Source organism: Schizosaccharomyces osmophilus, chromosome 3 (assembly GCF_027921745.1).
Source record: "Schizosaccharomyces osmophilus chromosome 3, complete sequence".
Classification (NCBI taxonomy): domain Eukaryota; kingdom Fungi; phylum Ascomycota; class Schizosaccharomycetes; order Schizosaccharomycetales; family Schizosaccharomycetaceae; genus Schizosaccharomyces; species Schizosaccharomyces osmophilus.
Window position 1 is genome coordinate 2,073,931 of NC_079240.1, and position 19,145 is coordinate 2,093,075.

Genomic DNA, 19,145 nt, shown 5'->3' on the forward strand with positions numbered 1-19,145 from the left:
GTATAAACAAAATAGAAGGTGTTATTAAAATCCCACAAAAATAAATAGATACGTTAGAATACAAAACAGTAAAGACATTAAAGATGAATTGTCACAATGTCTGCTGAGTTGAAAGCAGTTTCACATATGGGACAAGTGCGATCTTTTTGCCTTAGCCTGGATTCTAAACACGTCGAACAAAATGCATGGCCACATGAGGGTATAAGCCTATTTTTCCAGTTCGAATACTCACAAATTTGGCATTTTAGCATTCCTTTATAAACCTGTGCTTCCGCAGTTTCAAAAGCCTTTTCTATAAGGGCTGACTCCTTCTGATTATATTCATCCTTTAAACGAAATTGAGCTTCCTTGATTTGTAGAGAATGGTGCTTTTCATGTGCAGCATGAGTATCTTCTCTGATATGATCGATAGATTCTCGCAAGCTTTTCAAAGATTGTTCAAGATCAGAATTTCTAGTCTGTAGGCGTTTATCTTCTTCAAGAACTCCCGCAGTATGCCTTCCAAAAATTTCTTTAATTTGTTTGTATACATCTTCCATTTCCTTGAGAGATGAGTGATATCTGGCCAACATATTTTCACGTTCAGAAAGTTTACTAATGTAATCCTGACCTTTGCTGCTCACTGACTTTAAGGTTTTACTTTCTGTAATCAATAAATCACGGGACTTCATCGCAGAAAAGTACTTTTGTGCGGCTCTGGATTTGTCGTAATGGGCTTTCTTAATGGCTTCTTCACTATTTTGAAGCAAATCTAAGTTACTTTTCAGTTTCGAGTATGCTTTGTTAAAAGCCAAATGCATCCCAGGAAGCTCCGCTTCTAAACAAGCGTTATTCCTAGATATCTTTTCCACTTCGTCATCTTTCTGGTCGCCTTCATCCGTTTGCAAGTCAAAACTGTTTACCCACTCCAAATAGGCGAGTTTAGTCTTGTGAGCTTCCAAAATCGACTTTTTTGAATCACTGAGAAGTGACAGAGCTTGTAAAATCTCTTGAAAATATACATCGTTGGTGTTTAGCATTTGTTGTTGCACGACGAGTCCATCACGTTCCGTTCTCATTGAAGTCAAGGATTTTTCAAGTTCCTCGATTCGTGCTTGTTTCCCCTTTATTTCGTGCATTTTTTGTTCTGCATCCTCTATCTGTGTTTTTGTTCGTTGGGATATAAAGGTTTGTAATTCACTAAAGATAGATGCAAGTTGGTTGCTTACAGTCTTCACATTTTTTTCGTTTTCAAGCAGTTTTTCTTGTAAACCTTGATACTCAGGCGTTTTCTCTAAAGCTCTATCAGCCGCACTGAGTAAGTCCATATACAAATGTGCCGCCTCTTTTTGTTTTTCTAAAAGTTGATTTAGTCTTTGATCGACATTTCTCTTCATCATGCTGGATTGTGAATCAAAATTATTTTTTAGCTTGACGACGTTATCATCATCCAACGAAACATCCGTTTTAAGAGGCTCGGAACCATCCTTTGAGTCCGCCAAGTGAAGCGTCTGCTCTTTCTTTTGTTCAATGCTCTGTTCCAACTCCTGCGTAATTTTTTGTTGTTGCAATTGTTTCCATTCAAGCTCTGCAGAATGCTGTCTATCGGAAGTTAATGTAAGCTCCTTTTTCAAAAGTGCGAGTTTCAGTCGCTGGAAGTAAGATTCAAAAGTCATCAAAAAATGGCTCTCCTTCTCTTGAATCCATTCGTTCCATTCTGAAACATTTCCTTCCTCCAAATTTAATAGAATGCCATTAGAAATAACAGTCTTCAAAATCTTGTCGTAATCTGAGAAGTAAGTCAGCAGATCCTCAGAGACCAAGTCATTTTTTTCAAGAAATAAAGCTTTCTCCAAAGACAATTCTTTCGGTATATCGTTTGTTTTTTCTTTGTCAACCAACGGAAACGCTACTTTTTGCAAATGACTCATAAGTTCTTGATGATGACTGCGGGCTTCTAATACATAATGATTAAATTTTTCCAACAAATGATTCCATATATGTTGAGCCTTTTCGTCTTCCAGAAGGAGAATGTCATATTCGTGAGTCCGTCTCCATATTGCTTCTTTTTGGAATAACTACCAAATGGTTAGTTCTATAGCATTGCAAAATGTAATTCATACCTCTAAATCGCAGTCTTCTTCAAAATTGAGTAGTCTCGTATGCTCGTTATGCACCAAACGTCGTTTTCTTGGTGGTTCATTCACTATTTCCATAATCGACGCTTTCCTGTGTAAAATCAAATATCTTTTTTTTTTTCAGTTCTATATGATATTCAAAAATTTAGTACTTTTCGAATGAATTTGTCTGACAGTTCATCGGTAGTTACTGAAATTTGGTGGTTGACACTTAGACTACGAAATTATGGAGTGAGTGTTGTTTACACTTGAAAACTGCCACAACTCAATTGAGTACAATTTAGAGTTAGTTGGAGGTTTTCTGTCCATGATATGAGTGCTAAATTACTCTCATCTCCTATAAGTAAGTTTATTCAATCCAATATTCCGCTGACAAAAAATTCAAGAAAATCCGTATTCGAAATTCGCCCCAAAGTTTACCGCTCGTAGAGAACGCTCTGTGGAGAAGTCATTTGAACATGGGACTGTAGAAAAACCACAGGAAGAAACTTTGAAGGATTTGGATGAGGTGAATGAGGAGCCAGTCGAGAATCCTCAGGAAGGGCGTGATTCATTCAACATTTTAGTTGAGGCTGCTCAAGAAGCACAAAAGATGGGAGACGACAATGATGTAGATTCATCCTTGCAAATTAATCAGACTTCTTTAAGATCGAAACCTACAGCCGAACCGTCTTCTCCCCGGTCTAACGAAGATGAATCCCATCTTGCTCCTTTTGAAAGCTATGAACTCTCTGGGCAAGTTAAAAATGAGACACCTGTAGATGAGAATATTCCTCTTTCGCAATTAAGTTCTGTTCCCGTAAACCTTGAGGATGAAAGTGCATCTCAGTCGAAGCGAATGACAAATGGTAAGTCTTTTTGTTGTCGAGTTGCGATTGACAAATGAATTAGCCTCGGTCCGAAGAAGGAAGCGTAAGCTTATCGTCGATAATGTTGGAACTGAGAAGGAGAGTATTAACGTAAACGAGACGAAAATGTCGGCATTGTGTGATGATCCCGGTATTGGCAGAAAAAGTCAACGCTTCGTTGAAATCGAAAAAATCCTGTTGGAAGAAAAGTTAGCCAAAAGGAAACAACGTACCGGATCCGTTACTCTTGCCAAGGAGGAGTCTCCACAGCGAGATTTGCAGTCCGTGAACGATACTTCACAAATGAGCATACAGGAACCTGAAGAAGAAGAAGAAGTTGTTGGGACTGTGGAAACTGAGCCGGAAGAAAAGGATGTAGAAGTACCAGAAGAGTCTAATGTGGCTTCCAAATCTGTATTGGACCAACTCGCTGATAAGATGGATTCGGATGGACAGTTTAATCGCTCAAACGCTTCTGCTCCCAGAACACGAGTTGTGGATGGCCATATTGTCTTGGATGAAGCTTCTTTGGAAGTAGATCGTCATGAGCGAGATTACGTACCTGAAGAAGATCGTGAATTCGTCGAAGAAAATGCACTGTCTCGTAGGGTAACGAGTGCAACTTGGGGAAATCGTCAAAAATCAGAGAAATGGAAGGCTGATGAGACAGAGAAGTTCTACAAGGTATTCATTTTATCTTTTTTTTCTCTTAAATCTTGAGACTAACAAATAGACGCTTTCTCAATGGGGTACAGATTTTGCTCTTATTTCTAATATGTTTCCAACTCGCAACCGTCGGCAAATTAAGCTCAAATTTAAGCAGGAAGAAAAACGTAATCCTGCTCGAATTAATGAAGCGCTAAGGACTAAAAAGCCAGTCGGTGAGTTTACAAGTTACTATTTTTTTATGGATTTTACTAACATGAAAATAGATATGGAAGAGTACAGCAAAGAGTCCGGTAAAGTTTTTCGTCCTGTCGAAGAGGTCGAAAAAGAACTGGCTCATATACGAAGCGCTTTTGAAGAAGAAAGAAAGCGTGCTGTGGAAACTGCTGAACAAAGACAAGTTATAGCAAACTATGAAATTGAGCAGGAGAGAAATGCTCCTCCACCGAAACAAGAAAGAGAGGTTGTTTTTGAAGAAGGAATTGAGGTAGTGGGTCAAGTGGTTTAGAGATTTAATTTTTGGTTTATTTTCTTAATTATTGTTTTATTGTTTTGGTAGTATAATATGGGTTATCGTTTGATTTGTTTATTAAATCATGGAATTTGTGTACTTGGTTTACTTTGTTTCATTTTTTTGTTTTGTTGTTTCTTGCTTACAGAGGGATGACTATCCGATTGCTTTAGACAAGTGTTTTCTTTTTACGACGCTGATTTTGAAGGTCATGGTCTCAAATCCTTGTGAATTTAAGGTTTTGTGAATTGTTCTTTTGGATATATCCTCATAAGTATGAGTAATTATTTAATAAATATGGTATTTTATCCTTGGATGAATGTGAGTAGAATATGTATGCTTTTTATACTAACTAGAAATTTTTCTCATTTTTTCCTTTCTCTCAGAGGAATGTTAGGAAGTTAACCCAAACAATTTCTTTTTGTAATTACGGATTATGGGAAAAAAAGAGAGATCTAAAAAGCAAAGGAAACCATCAGAAAAACAAGAAACCGAAAATGGTCCTTTTTCTGCTTTAAAAAAGAAGAACCCTCTGCAAACTGACAAAATCAAAAAGACACATGCAAAGCCCAGGAATTTTCGATATGTTCCTCCGTTTGAGCGTAACCATCGGTTCTTATTAATCGGTGAAGGAAATTTCTCGTTTGCAGCTTCTTTGCAGAAGCATCATTTAGATGATGAGGCGGCTCTACTAGCTACCTGTTACGACAGCAAAGCAGACGTAGAATTAAAGTATCCTGACTCTTCAGGATACATTGAGCAAGTTCTGCAAAGTGGAGGTGAAATTATATACGACGTGGATGCTACTAGGCTGAAGCAAAATCGAAAGCTCAGAAATCGACAATTCGATACAATTCTATGGAACTTCCCACACTCAGGAAAGGGTATAAAGGACCAAGATCGAAATATTCTAGATAATCAAAGTATGTTTTATTTATTAGCTAGCTTTTCAGACGGAACCAATGATAATGGAACGCCTGCTGCTACTTTTCAGGTTTAAAAGCATCTAAAGATCACAACTAACCGTTACAGAAATGCTGTTGGAATTTTTCAAACAATCGAAAGAATTCCTTTCGGAAAACGGAGTCATTGTCATTACTCTTGCTGAAACGAAACCCTACAATATGTGGAATTTAAAGGGATTAGCCAAAGAAGCAGGTTTCATTAGCTTGATGACTGAACCATTTGACTCTTCTTGTTATCCTGAATACTCTCATCGACGTACAATTGGATGGAAAGAGGGAATTAGCGAAAAATCAAATTGGAAAGGCGAACTGAGAGATTCCCGACATTACTGTTTCGTTGCTGCAGGAAGCAAGGTTGTTCCTTATAATCAAAAAAAACATTTTAATCCAAAGCAAGATTCAATAGATAGTTCTGATGATTCTCTAGATTAAAAATCCACAAGTATTCACATAATATACTTACTACGATTTCTTACATATCACTCTACTCATGATCTCCACGCTCTACCTAGAAAAAACCAGCCATTCGCATAAAGTATTTTGAGTTTATTACATCGAACTAATTATTAAGTTTGAACAAGTAAAGACAGAAAGAACTGTTGATGCGTTCATGGCTATTTCCAAAAAAGCGTTAGTTGAGCAAATATGCGCGAAGACGTTCAAGTCTAGTCTTACATGCTCAATTTTTGGTTTTGCGTTCCTATTTATTATTTATTTGCTTGATTGGTCTCGAATCACTAGATTTCCTCCACAAAAGTCGTTGCAGGGATTAAATGTCGAGCGTGCTTGGGACGACCTGAAATTCATTTCGCTACTCCCTCATCCTTACAATTCAAAGCGAAACGAGGTTGTCCGTGACTATTTGCTAGATGAGTTGAGACCACTTGGAGAAAATAATCAGTCCCATGTAACTGTTATTAATGACCTCTACACGAACATAACGTTTGAGTTAGATGACAAGTCCGGTCTGATTTACTTCGAAGGAAATAATATCTTGGTACATTTTCAGGGAAAAGAACGACAAGCACTTCCTATACTTCTATCTGCTCATTTTGATTCAGTATCGACCGGTAAAGGTACCACCGATAATGGCATGGGGGTTGCTACTACGTTGGAGCTTTGCAGATACTATGCTAAGTATCAGCCAGAGCGAGACTTAATAGTAAACTTTAACAATGCGGAAGAAGATTATTTATACGGAGCTCGGACCTTTGCTGCTCATGAGCTTTCTAAAAACGTAACAGGTTTTATCAACCTTGAAGGAGCAGGATCTGGTGGGAAAGCAATGCTATTTCGATCTTCAAATCACTACGTAACAAAATCATACTTTCGGAAGAATAAGTATCCTCTGGCCTCAATCTTAGGGTCAGACTTTTTCAAGCGAAAGATAATTCGCAGTGAAACAGATTATATCATATATGAAAACATGCATAACGGGACCGCTGGTCTTGACATTGCTTTTTATGAAAACCGAGACATCTATCATACTGCTAAAGATGATCTACCGCATGTTATGCCCAAGTCTTTGAGGCACATGATGTATACAGCATTTCGTTCTGTAAATAATTTGCTTGACGAGCGCAAGAAAGATTTGACGAACTTCTCAAAGCCTACTTTCTTCTTGTTATTTGGAAAGTACTGGCAGCTTAAATATCCTTTATACCAAATGACAAACATCGTTTTAGTTATTGCTTGTCCGATTATTTTACTTTCAATTTTGCTTCGGTTTCCTTCATTATATGCTCAAATAAAAAAGACAAGATACACGGCGTGTTTTCTCTTATCTTGTGTTTTTGTTTTTATCTTTGATGCTGGGACAGTACTTTTTTTGACTTGGTATAATCCGTATCTTATAAATGCTCATAGTGGACTCGTTTCTGCCTTATTTTATTTAACTAATTTAATTGCCCTGGCTTTCTCGTTCCGCACAGCAGCTACACATAGCAAGCTTTCATCGGAAGACTTAAGCTGTATTGAAATTGTTCTCATTTGGTACGTTCAAATGCTATGGTATGCAGTATTTCTTATATCTGTTGTCCTGTCTATTTATTATGAATTGAGTTCCACATACTGGGTTACGCTTTCCTATTTAAGCACCGTTTGCTGCTGTATATTAACTCTAATTCGAATTCGTTATTTTGTTGATAACGTTGAGGATATGAATTTCACTCATGAAGAACGATCCCTTCTGGGTGCTCCTTCTTCGAATCAATCTCAGTATGGTTCTGTTCCTCAACCACCTCTGTTTCACAGGCAATCAAATTTATCTACCAAAAAAGCACACGCGAAGCTTAAAGATAACATTTGGTCTGTTCTATATTTCGTTTTCATTGTACCTCTTCCCCTATTTTTGTGTTATGACATCTTAACAGAAGTGGTTTTACCAGCCGGAAGCCAAACCTTGACTGACGCTCCCTTTTCTAACAAACTTTATAAGTTGACGATAATCATCGCTTTTTTTTCGATGGTGAATAGTGGGCCATTTATTTTCCGTGCATTATCTAAGAAGTCTACCGCAGTTTTGACAATGCTTTGGATAACGCTTGTTGTACAAGCATTGTTCCTTGACCCTTTTGACGAAACTCATCCATTAAAGTTGGCGACTTTCCAAACGTACAATTTGGATAATGGGAACCATACGTTTTACGTAAAAAACATTGCTCCTTTTACTGATAAGATCTTGCAGTTAAACCCTTACTATACAGCGGATGGCGGCCAATGCAATGATACCTATTGTTCCTTTAAATCTGTTGAACCTTCCTTTGAAGTCAATAATCCTATCGTATACGACATAAATCAAGGAAAACATCAAGTGGATCTCACAATCCGTGCCGAAAGTAAGTGGTGCTCGGTTAATTTTAATGACTCTGTGTTTGTTGAAGACGTAAATGAAAATCGAATTGGTAAGGTATATACGTCTATCCGTATGGGTCAAAGAGAATTCCTAAAGCCGTATACTCTTAATCTAACCATTACGGAGCCAACAGCTACCGTGATAACATGCTTATATGATGACATTACTGATGGTACAATTCCTGCTTACGAAAATTTCCTCCAGCACTTGCCTGCTTGGTCAGTAGGTACGAAAGCAAGCACTGGTTTGTTGAAAGTATCTACGTCTTTTACGATGTTATAAGAAAAGGTAGGACACGATTTAGTAATGAAATGAATTTCAAGCGATCCTTTCTTCAGAAAATGACGATCGGCAGCGTAAAGGAAAAGAAGTACTGCTTTATGCCATAAACACACCTTTGTTAGGTGTGCTAGGTAAGGGTTTTCGGACCTTAATATAAGAAGGAGATGAGTTACTGGCTGGCTCAGAGGTTCCATTGTCGTTTTCGAACAGTCTTCCTATCTTACCATGAGTTTGCTTAATGGGAGTGCTCAAATCCTTTGGTTCGTCACTGACGATACGTCGAAGGGTCTTTGCCCTCTCTATTGAGTTGGTAGGTGTTTTGTATTGGATTGCTCTACCTGAAATACGGCGGCAATAGTTTGCTGGGAACATGCCTGACTTCCCTAGCATTACCATTTGAGTATTCATTTTTTCTCCAACGTACCAATCGTCGCTTAGTTTATGGCTCACGGAAATGAGATCGCCTGCGTTAAAATGGAGTTCCTTGCTATTTCTTCCATTAAACGTGTAAAGTGCTTGAACTACCGTTTGATCTTTAACGCCTTCTCTTGAATCGTTGTTCTGGTCGCTATTTAGTTGGAAAATAATAGAAGAAGGCCGCGAGTTTAGAGGCTCGTGAGGAGAGACTCGATTTAAAGAAGCTTTATACAAGTCGACTTCACATTCCTCGTCATCCTTTTTGACTTCGGTGCCTTGTGGGTCTTGTGAGATAGAGGAATGACACAATTCATAAACGTTTGTTAGTGTCTTCGTAGCTTCCTTAAAAAACTCAAGTTGGTGTCTCAATAATTGGGTCATTTGTTGCTGCTGATCAATTTCTGCTTCTTTCAGAGTAACCATACGGTTTCGGACGTTCTCTGTGGACTCTTCGAATTTGTAAGAAGCTAGACGGATGTCTTCTTCTAAGCGCGAATCCTCCTTTTTAGCCTTATAGGCTTTCATAAGCAGTGATTCATAGGTCTGACGGCGACTTTCGAGTTTTTTCCTGGCCGTATGGTAATCTTTCATTTGTACCAAGTAACGCTTTAAAAAGTCGAGGTAGCAAACATTGGCTCTGTTGGTAAAGAAACCTAAGAGCTCTCCGATTTTGAGCTGTACTTGGCCATAACTAACCAATGCGGCACCTACGATTAGCCTCGCTTTTTCTTAAATTACTTACCATAAGGGGAGCCATCAGGAAGAGCTTTTCCATGGCTTACCATAACTTGTCCCATTTTCTCGACTGGGAAACATTTTTCTTTCTCCTCCCCGTCAATTCTTTTTCCTGTTTATTTATTAGACACTATTTGAGGTTATTCTACTCACCTAATGATTCAATCCAGGCGTTCCCTGCTTGATAGAGTTTCGTTATTCCTACTTATTAGTTTTATTGTCAGATAAATACTGTAATTACCTTCTTCTCGTACTCCTATTTCTTCCTCAAGCTGCACGAAACTTTCAGGAAGTTGAACTCTTTGATCACTTGGAAGCTAAAGCTTGATTAATATTGGCTCAATGTTTTCTCTGGTTTAAGAATGGTTTGGTTCTTTTTTGCTGAAAGCAAATACTCAGGTTCTCACATACTCTTTCTGTGCTTTGAAGGTTAGCCAGTCATTTACAGTATATTGCTCATACCTCCATGTGGAAAAAAACTTTGTAACCATTTTTTCGATCCTACTGCTTGAACTTTTCTATGCTCTTTGGAAATCTGTTACTTCCATTAGCACTCGGCAAATCCGTATCTACACTCTCAACAATAAATGGTTCTTTAGTTTTTTTGTTGTTAAGTTATTTATAACTTAATTTGCATTGAAGTCGATTTATATAGTACGATGGGTTTGTTTGTTTACATTTTACATGATGGATGTTTACTTTATATTTCGCCGCTCATCTGAAATGGTAGCTGTGCACTTTCTTAAACTACAAAGTCGGTCCCTCATCTATTACGCCCCTTGTTCGTAAATTCTAAAATTGGTCTCGATAATGTTAATTTTTCAAGTAGTAATCTAAGGACATTTCGCAATGTTTTGATAAATTCTACTTTGAAGAGTCATAACCTCAAATTATATATGCCAAATACATGATAAATATGAAGATTTTCCTTACGCAAAACTGATCAATAGCTCATAAAAGCTATCCCAAAGGGGATACATATCATGCTTTTTTGGCCGACACGAGAGCCTTTCAAACAACAAAATTCCTTTGTGTTGTTGGATCTTTTACAAATAATTAAAAGCGATTGCTTACTAGATACGTCCTTTATTATGAACGCTCTTCATACCTCTCAAGAATCGATTTCGATATAGAAACTTTGCCATACATACGAAGCGATATCTTGGCATAAATCTTTTGAATTAATTTACCAATGAATAGCTTTTCCTCTGCCAACTAGCGGATAAACTATTTATCATTTGTTACCAGCTAGCTTACCACACAAAACACGTTCGACAAAGTGTTATCTATGGCTTTACTGAAATCCAAATATGAAATGCATCAAAACAGAAATATACCATATGTACCTGAAAGATGTCTCATCTGTAAAGTGTTTGTTTACTAGTAAGTTTGCATTATGATACGTAATCCTTGTTTAACCTAGTCGCTTAAGGATTGCTATTCTATTCAATTAGGGTCATTCTAGAGTATGCCAAGTGCAACATCGACGTGCCATTTTTTGTTTAAAAAGCGTGTTTCTTTTACGTTTTCTGATCTAGGATTACCTTCTCAAAGAAGATATATTTTCCTTTACGTTTCGTGATCTCCTTTAGGAACTTAGAAGGAAGGTTCCCGTTACTAGGATCGTAAACAAACATTTTAATATAATTACAGCAGAGGTCATAGCAGAACCTTGTGAGCCTTCCAGTTATGTCCTCTGGGATCTATTATAAAGGACTGTATGTTTTTTTTTGATACTTGATCATTTGTATTGACAAATTTCCATATAGTCAATGTTGGATTCCTGATAAAGAACGGCAATGGTCACCCGGAATAGTCAAAAGCTGTGCAATTGAATCAAATAAAGCAACATTAATTGTTGAAGATGAAGACGGCAATGTATGTAAACATCTTATAAGTTTTACGTCCTAGCTTATGAACGAAATATTAACTGTTGTATTTAGGAGACAACACTTCCTGCGAAACCGGAGGATTTAGAAGAGGAAGGGAAAAATGGCTTGCCTTTCTTGCGATCCAGTCTTTCTGATCCAGACGACTTAACGAATTTGGCATACTTGAATGAACCGTCTGTCCTTGATGCATTACTGACCAGATACAATCAATTGCAAATTTATACCTACTCAGGAATTGTTTTAATTGCCTTGAACCCTTTTCAGTCTTTGCCAAAACTTTACACTCCTGAAGTTGTACGGGTTTATTCCGAAAAATCTCGAGACCAGCTTGATCCGCATTTGTATGCTATAGCTGAAGACAGCTTCAAGTGTATGAATCGAGAAAAGAAGAATCAAACAATTATTATTTCCGGTGAATCTGGTGCTGGTAAAACAGTTTCAGCTCGTTACATCATGCGTTATTTTGCTTCCGTTCAAACATTGAGTGATCCTAGTAGTAGTGGTAATTCGAATTCGGATCCAGTACAGCTGACGGCAGTCGAGAACGAAATTTTGGCTACCAATCCCATTATGGAAGCTTTTGGGAATTCTAAAACTTCTCGAAACGATAACTCTTCCCGATTCGGAAAGTATATTCAAATCATGTTTGACAAAAATTCTATCATTATTGGCGCTAAAATACAAACATATCTTTTAGAACGGTCCCGTTTAGTTTTCCAACCAAAGTCAGAACGAAACTATCACATATTTTATCAATTATTAGCAGGTGCTTCTCCAGAACAACTAGAAGAATGGCATCTTTCTTCTAATGTTGATGACTATCATTACTTGCGTCAAGGTGAATCGCATACAATAAACGGTGTTGATGACGCTAAGGAGTTCCGAGAAACAGTAAACGCGCTTAAAACAGTATCCATCAATGATGATACTTCTAAAAGTATTTTCAACCTGTTAGCAGCATTGTTACATGTTGGTAACATAGAGATCAAGGGTTCTAGAAACGATTCATATATCGACTCCAAGAATGAGCATTTACTGAATGCTTCAATGTTATTGGGTGTTGACTCGAGTTCCCTTACTAAATGGTTGACCAAACGGAAGATTAAGATGGCTTCGGAGGGTATTATAAAGCCTTTAACTGATTATCAAGGATTGGTAGTTCGCGACTCTGTCTCCAAATTCTTGTACGCATCCTTATTCGACTGGCTTGTTGCTACGATAAATACTGCTTTAATGGATTCTGCAGTAAAGCAAAAACAGATATCTGAAAGCTTTATTGGTGTATTAGATATTTACGGATTTGAACATTTCGAAAAAAATTCGTTTGAACAATTTTGCATTAATTATGCCAATGAAAAACTTCAACAAGAATTCTATAAACACGTTTTTAAACTTGAACAGGATGAGTATGCTAATGAAGGTCTTAATTGGTCTTACATCGATTACCAAGACAATCAACAGTGCATTAGTATGATTGAAAATAGAATGGGAATACTCTCACTTCTAGATGAGGAATGTCGAATGCCTACAAATAGTGATGAAAATTGGGTCACGAAATTGAACGATGCCTTCGATAAACCAGAATTTAAAAATAGTTATAAGAAGGCTAGATTTGGCAATAACTCTTTCACTGTTAGACATTATGCTCTTGACGTAACTTATAATGCTGAAGGATTCATTGAAAAAAACAAAGATACTATATCAGATGAATTGATTGATCTTTTCAGTGAATCTTCAGTTCCGTTTATTAAAGATTTAGTGCAATTTCGCTTGCAACAAACTGCTTCACAGGAGTCTGGTGCACCGAGTAATAAGAGATCAAAAACAAAGCCGAAAAGCAATACTTTGGGTTCGATGTTTAAGAATTCCCTCATTAGTCTAATGGGTACAATCAACGAGACTAACGCTCATTATATTCGATGCATAAAGCCTAATGAGCAAAAAGAGGCCTGGAAGTTTAATAACGTAATGGTCACATCTCAACTGAGAGCCTGTGGTGTATTAGAAACCATCAAGATATCCTGCGCTGGTTTTCCATCACGGTGGACCTTTGAAGATTTTGTCTCCCAATATTATATGCTTGTTCCTTCGGCTGACCGGTCTGATGATCCCTTGGCTTTCTCAACGGCCATCTTGGGTAAGACTATTGACTCTACCAAATATCAAATAGGTAAATCTAAAATCTTTTTCCGTTCTGGTGTTACTCCACAACTAGAGGCCGCAAAGGACCGAGCGTTAAAACATGCTGCTCAACTTCTCTACGATGTGTTCGCTACGAACTACTATCGTACACGATTCCTTAACTTACGAAAACGTGTATCCCGTTTTCAAGCAATGGCCCACGGTTTCCTAAGTCGTCGTACTACTCAAGCTGAAGTAATTTCAAAAAGTGTTTCCATCATTTCATCATTGTGGAAAACGTATATAGAGAGAAAAAAGTTTTTAGAGGCCAAGGCATCCATTGTTTTGCTTCAGTCTGTCGTTCGTGGTTTCCTATTTCGTCGAAATCAACGAGCAGGTAAAATGGAACAGGCCGCTGCTACCATAAAAAACGTTTGGAAAACTCATCTTGAACGACAGTCTTTTAGGAAGCTTAGACATTGTACGATCCGAATACAATCATTGATACGTATGAAATATGCCATGGGACAACTTGTTGAGCTTCGTATAGAATCCAAAAAAGCAAGTCATTTCAAACAGGTTTCATATAAGTTAGAAAGCAAACTGTTTGATATGACAAAGAAATTAGATAAGTCGGAACAAGAAAACACGAAACTTAAAGATAGAATATTTGAACTGGAGTCACATTTGTCAAATTATGCCGAAGCTACTTTGTCAAAGGAGCGTGAATTAGAGCAGACACATGTACTTCTGTCAGATCATTCTCAAGATCAAGAGTACAAGTCAGTTTTATCTGGAAAAGAAAAGGAGCTGTCTGATTTACGAAATTCTATCGAACAATACAAGGATGATAACCAGGAGTTGCTTCGTATGAACACCACTTTAAAAGGTCAGCTAGGAAAAGATGCAGAGGTTATATCCTCTCAGACTGCTGAAATCAAGGACAAAAATAGAATAATAGCGAAATTAACGAAGGCCTCTAAAGTCCTCAATTCTAGTTTTGGCTCTGAACAGACTCGTGCATCCGAAGAAAAGTCCAGACGAGATAGTTCATTGACGGAAATGCGTACACAGAAAGAATTGCTGATTTTATTAATGAATGATGGGTTAAAGCATGATTTGGATAAATTGACAGAGTTTGCCGGAAGAACGTATGTTTGGGAAAAAACTGTCAAGTTGCTTAATAGAAGCGAAGAAGATGAGAGTAAACCACATTTGTTTTTGGCTAAAGCATTATTCATCATTATCTCTCAGATGTGGAAAACTAATTTATCTGAAGAAAGTATTGCTTTAATTGAACGTTATTGCGTCCATATACTGGAATATATTTCTCAGAGGACACAAATAAGGAGAGAAGTACGTGCTGATATGGGTTTCTGGATTGCCAATACTCATACTTTGCTCTATCTCGTTCGCACCAAGTTGTATGGACTTAAGCGTTCGTCTTCCTTGACGTTATCCTTTAGTGAATCTTACGATGCAATCCATACTGTTTTCGACATGTTAGGTTCACACTTATCAAGGATTGTTTCTACGTGGATTGATCAAATCACCGCGGCTTTAAGGCCTTTGATCGTTGATGGAATCATTATTAGTGGTAACCAAATTGATAAAGGAGAAAAAAGGCTTATTCCAAGGGTTTTCGATAAAGACGTGAAGTCAATTGAACATATACTGCATATCCTCAATGAAGTACACGATTCTTGTCAAACCTATCGGGTAAGTTTAGCTATATTCGCATGCGTAATATCCAGTCTTTATCGATTTATAGATGTTGAGGCCTTCAATGCCTTGATGACCAAGGAAAAAGGTAGCTGGAAGCGTGGTGTAAATATGTCGTATAACTTTTCTCGTTTAAGAGAGTGGTGTACACAACGAGGAGTTGTGGAGGCTACGCTTCAGTTGGAAGAAATTAGTCAGGCTTCTAAATTCTTGCAGACCTGTATGAATAAACAAAAGATTCTGGATAATGTATCCTTGCTATGGATTTTGAATATGCAACAGTTGAGAAAATTATTAGACAAATATGTTGCAGAGACCTATGAATCAAAAGTACCCAAAAAGGTTATGGATGAATTATCTAATATGGCTCGAGCCGAAGGACTTGATCGACCTGAAACAATCACGTACGATAAAGTGATGTATGAGTTAAATGATACTTTTGAAGAAGAGCCTTCTCTTGAGCAAGTAACCATTCCTGTTGAATGTAAAGTTACGTATATCCAACGAATTATTGATCTTGCTAGTGCGGAGGAGAGTTTCGACCAAGCGGTGTTAACTTTGCATGATAATTCGGTTGAATCAAATCCGTTTGAAAACCAGGAGAATGAATTGCGTGACATTGGTAATGGAGTGAAGACAGAGTAAGAGCTTTGCTTTAAAAAACTGAATATGCGTAACTATTTATGATGAATCCTTTCGAGGATGTTGATGAAGAAGAGGAATTACGATAGACTCGGGTTATTTTTTATTTTAATTTAAGTACATTCTTAATAATGACCTGCTTATGTTATCTTTACTATATTGCCTTCGCTGGCTTTGCGTAGTAGTATTCTGGAATACTTTTTGATAGCTTTAGATGTAACAGTCAAAGAAAGCGTTTACGCATAGAACTAATTCAAGAAGGAAGATTGGCAGATTTCCCAAAAAAAATCATAGATTAACCTAAACTATAATATTTTTTTAAAACATTTACATAACCTCGCTTAAGTATAAGATTCTACAAGAGTATCTCTGTTGTTGATGATAGCAGATGGTTCAGCGTCTTGTAACTTGTAAATTGATTCACAAACAGCCAATTCGGTTGCTGTGGTATCCAAGCCAGCAAAAGCACACCAGTCGTTGACAACAAGACCGGCACCAATGACATCTGAACCACGATTGATGGTACCAGCAACAAGGGGAACTTGAAGCAACGATGAAAGTTCGTCTTGCTCTTGAATGCTAGTACGAGGATGAACCAAAGCACCTTGGTTGCTTAAAGCACAGTAAGATCCGGTAAGAACATTACCAGCGACTGTTTGACGGAAAACTTCGACACCCAAGACATCAGCAATAATTTCTTCGGTTTCGCGTTCGATATCGGGGTGGACGAGAGCAACATAATCATTACAAGCAACGATATTACCAAGAGCAGAAAGACGCTCATCAACACGTTGAATCTTTACGGAATCAGGAAGGGAATTGCGAAGGTGCTGAAGTTCATTATCTGTAGTTGAAGCGGGCACTAAAAGACCATTTTTATTTCCGCAAGTTAAACGACCGATGATACGAGTACCACCGATAGTAGTGTGTACAACGGGAATCACATCACCCAACTCAGCTTCGAAAACACTATACAAAAGTTAATGATATGGTCAAAAAACACACGACAAAGAAAAACCACAATTATGAATTCATCAATGGGAAGCATGAAAGCCAGATTGTTTTACGCTGTATAATGAGTTTCTTGTTCAAATTCTTTGCTTTGAATGCTTTGGTTTCTGCTATTTTCCTTCGAAAGCATTCCTTCACATATTTCAGTTACGATAGCAAAACAGCATTGTCCTGCCAGAAGACATTGAAATTCAAGAATCACTAAGCACAAAAATTGTTGCTTCCTTCTTTCCATTGACACAACTCCAACGTTAGGTTTTATTCATACCTGTAAAAGTTTTCAGATCCACCTAAGGCGACAAGGGCATACGAGTTGGTTAATGTAGAAAAGACACCAATCCTAAAGTAATTTATTAGCAACAATTTTTTAAATTTTTAACGGCACATACTCGTTATTATTCTCAAATTGAGCACGTAGAGCCATGATGGTAAAGGGAAGAATAATTTCGCCTGAATTCTCATTGTCTGGCAATACTACGGTCGATTGGTTTCTATTACGTTATAAAGGTTAGCGATAAACTAGCGTATTCTAGCAATATATAAAGAATTCAGAAAATGAAGTTTTGCAAATATAGCCCTGGGTTCGAATCTTCGAGTGAACGTAATTATAAAAGGTATATTCATACTTTAGAAATTACAAATTGAGCATGGGAAGATTAGGATGAAGCAAACACAAGTGAATTAACAAAAAGCTAAGCAAAAAATTAAAGGGAAGATTTCAGAAGTAGCCAGATTTAGGACTTTTCCTAATACATTCATTAGTGATGCGCAAAGGAAGAGGGAAAAGGCTTTAATTTTGTAACACAGGAAAGTATAATAGGAAGTGAGACGTTTTAGAAGTAGGAGGAGAATCCGAGGCGAGTTTCAGGTTGTTTGCGGTACGAGTTAAGGAAAGCAAGAAATCAGAGTCCATGTGCATAAATTCATCCAATATAAACCATAATGAGTCAAATTTTTAATTTCATTATTTTTATAAAAACCCTATGAGGTCTCCTTCAATTAGGATTCGTCGTTCAAGAAGACAAGACCGGACCCCAAGTCCCCAAGGAGCGACGGAGTCTATGGAAACCCATACGTAGACCAAGTAGGCGAAAATGGTAGTTCAGGATAAATGGAAAAAAAGGGCGACAATAGCCTACAGGAAGAAACATAACATTCAAGTTGCACCACCAAAACCACATAAAAAGGATTTGGGGACGAACGAATGGCGCTTTCAAGAGGCTTCAGAATTTTTCGATGGAGAACAAGAGGAAGAGGAATTTCCCAGTTTAGAGAGCTTGAAACAGAAAGAACAGGCTAGTAACGAGTTGGAAGGGGAGACGCAAGAGGAAGAGGTCGATTACTCGAAATTGCAAGCACGCCCTCTTACTGGAATGGGAATCGGCCAGCAACGGCCTAAAGCGAAGATAAAGTCAATCAAACGAGAGGAAGTGCAGGATGTTTTGCAGGCAGCTGAACATGAGAAATCGATTCAAGATTTTCGGAAACGATATAATGTTGAAAAGCCCATATTTCGCATACCGAATGCTTCAGGACATGTAGGAGACGAGGAAGATATCGATGACTTTTTAAAAGAAACAGAATCTTCCGAACTAGGCACTTCTCAAAACGGATTCAACTCACATACACAGCATCCTTCAAAGTCCTTGCCTTCTTCGTCCCTTCCAACATCCGCTGCCAAAGACCAGTCCTGGCTAGATGACTTGTTACGGTAATATATGTATATGATATGAATTTTTGTTATAAATGAATCCAGAAATCTCGTTTTTGCTCTCCATTTTTTATGCTGTAGGATATCTTCGATGTAGAACTGTAAATCCACTGGGAGGAGATCTGGCTTTTCGTTCTTCCTCCCTGGAAATGACCTTTTCCACTTCAGATACGCTCACCAATTCTTTAATTCTGAATATTTTACCAGCAGATATAGGATTGGCTTCACAATACGCGACCGAATGGCGCTTTCCAAGTCCCAGAGATTCTACAACAGTTCGAATCTGTTTGGAGAGACCAATGGGAGATCTTTCTAGTTTGATTCTAAAAAAGCTCATTTTCGCAACTGAATCCTTTTATAATTCCTCACGGTTTATTTTCTTTCTACAACCAACGCGTTTGGTTCTGTCTATGTTTCTTTCACCACACTCTATTCTGCAATCTCTTTTAACGAGCTACTATACTCTGGTTTAATCAAAATAAATAAAGTTGCTGCTATTCGTAAAAACTTTTACGAAGCTAGTGCAACGAGAATATAGTAGTCTTTTCCTCCGGAGCTACGCGTCTTTTATTTACAAGTGCATGTCTTCTATCTGTTCAAACAAGACTGTTTTGGATATTAAACAGTTTTTCGGTTTTTTTACGGAAATCT

General features: G+C 37.7%; 9 protein-coding genes across 9 annotated transcripts; 5 read left to right on the forward strand and 4 right to left on the reverse strand.

The window, feature by feature from the left end:
• Positions 1-77: 77 nt before the first annotated feature.
• On the reverse strand, positions 78-2,195 carry brl1 (histone H2B-K119 ubiquitin ligase complex (HULC) subunit, ubiquitin-protein ligase E3 Brl1; the record flags this gene model as incomplete). The annotated part of the gene is made up of 2 exons (XM_056183741.1): positions 78-2,057; positions 2,103-2,195. The coding sequence occupies 2 exons, from the start codon at positions 2,193-2,195 to the stop codon at positions 78-80; spliced, it is 2,073 nt and encodes a 690-aa protein (XP_056039112.1).
• A 234-nt stretch (positions 2,196-2,429) lies between these two features.
• bdp1 (transcription factor TFIIIB complex subunit Bdp1) lies at positions 2,430-4,139 on the forward strand (the record flags this gene model as incomplete). Its single annotated transcript, XM_056183742.1, has 5 exons — positions 2,430-2,460; positions 2,504-2,965; positions 3,009-3,649; positions 3,699-3,846; positions 3,898-4,139. The coding sequence occupies 5 exons, from the start codon at positions 2,430-2,432 to the stop codon at positions 4,137-4,139; spliced, it is 1,524 nt and encodes a 507-aa protein (XP_056039089.1).
• Positions 4,140-4,578: 439 nt separating this feature from the next.
• bmt5 (ribosome biogenesis protein Bmt5) lies at positions 4,579-5,539 on the forward strand (the record flags this gene model as incomplete). Its single annotated transcript, XM_056183743.1, has 2 exons — positions 4,579-5,065; positions 5,175-5,539. The coding sequence occupies 2 exons, from the start codon at positions 4,579-4,581 to the stop codon at positions 5,537-5,539; spliced, it is 852 nt and encodes a 283-aa protein (XP_056039110.1).
• Positions 5,540-5,717: 178 nt separating this feature from the next.
• erm2 (multi-spanning vacuolar membrane protease) lies at positions 5,718-8,243 on the forward strand (the record flags this gene model as incomplete). The annotated part of the gene is made up of 1 exon (XM_056183744.1): positions 5,718-8,243. The coding sequence occupies one exon, from the start codon at positions 5,718-5,720 to the stop codon at positions 8,241-8,243; it is 2,526 nt and encodes an 841-aa protein (XP_056039111.1).
• A 96-nt stretch (positions 8,244-8,339) lies between these two features.
• On the reverse strand, positions 8,340-9,251 carry mug137 (BAR adaptor protein, endophilin A3-like protein; the record flags this gene model as incomplete). The annotated part of the gene is made up of 1 exon (XM_056183745.1): positions 8,340-9,251. One exon carries the CDS (start codon positions 9,249-9,251, stop codon positions 8,340-8,342), a length of 912 nt encoding a protein of 303 aa, XP_056039178.1.
• A 1,833-nt stretch (positions 9,252-11,084) lies between these two features.
• myo52 (myosin type V) lies at positions 11,085-15,775 on the forward strand (the record flags this gene model as incomplete). Its single annotated transcript, XM_056183746.1, has 3 exons — positions 11,085-11,113; positions 11,165-11,273; positions 11,339-15,775. The coding sequence occupies 3 exons, from the start codon at positions 11,085-11,087 to the stop codon at positions 15,773-15,775; spliced, it is 4,575 nt and encodes a 1,524-aa protein (XP_056039693.1).
• Positions 15,776-16,113: 338 nt separating this feature from the next.
• tif6 (translation initiation factor-like ribosome biogenesis protein) lies at positions 16,114-17,207 on the reverse strand (the record flags this gene model as incomplete). Its single annotated transcript, XM_056183747.1, has 3 exons — positions 16,114-16,741; positions 17,052-17,123; positions 17,173-17,207. The coding sequence occupies 3 exons, from the start codon at positions 17,205-17,207 to the stop codon at positions 16,114-16,116; spliced, it is 735 nt and encodes a 244-aa protein (XP_056039180.1).
• Positions 17,208-17,877: 670 nt separating this feature from the next.
• Positions 17,878-18,498, forward strand: SOMG_04973 (Schizosaccharomyces specific protein; the record flags this gene model as incomplete). Its single annotated transcript, XM_056183748.1, has 1 exon — positions 17,878-18,498. The coding sequence occupies one exon, from the start codon at positions 17,878-17,880 to the stop codon at positions 18,496-18,498; it is 621 nt and encodes a 206-aa protein (XP_056039179.1).
• Positions 18,499-18,564: 66 nt separating this feature from the next.
• On the reverse strand, positions 18,565-18,831 carry mrpl33 (mitochondrial ribosomal protein subunit L30; the record flags this gene model as incomplete). The annotated part of the gene is made up of 1 exon (XM_056183749.1): positions 18,565-18,831. One exon carries the CDS (start codon positions 18,829-18,831, stop codon positions 18,565-18,567), a length of 267 nt encoding a protein of 88 aa, XP_056039176.1.
• Positions 18,832-19,145: the final 314 nt, after the last annotated feature.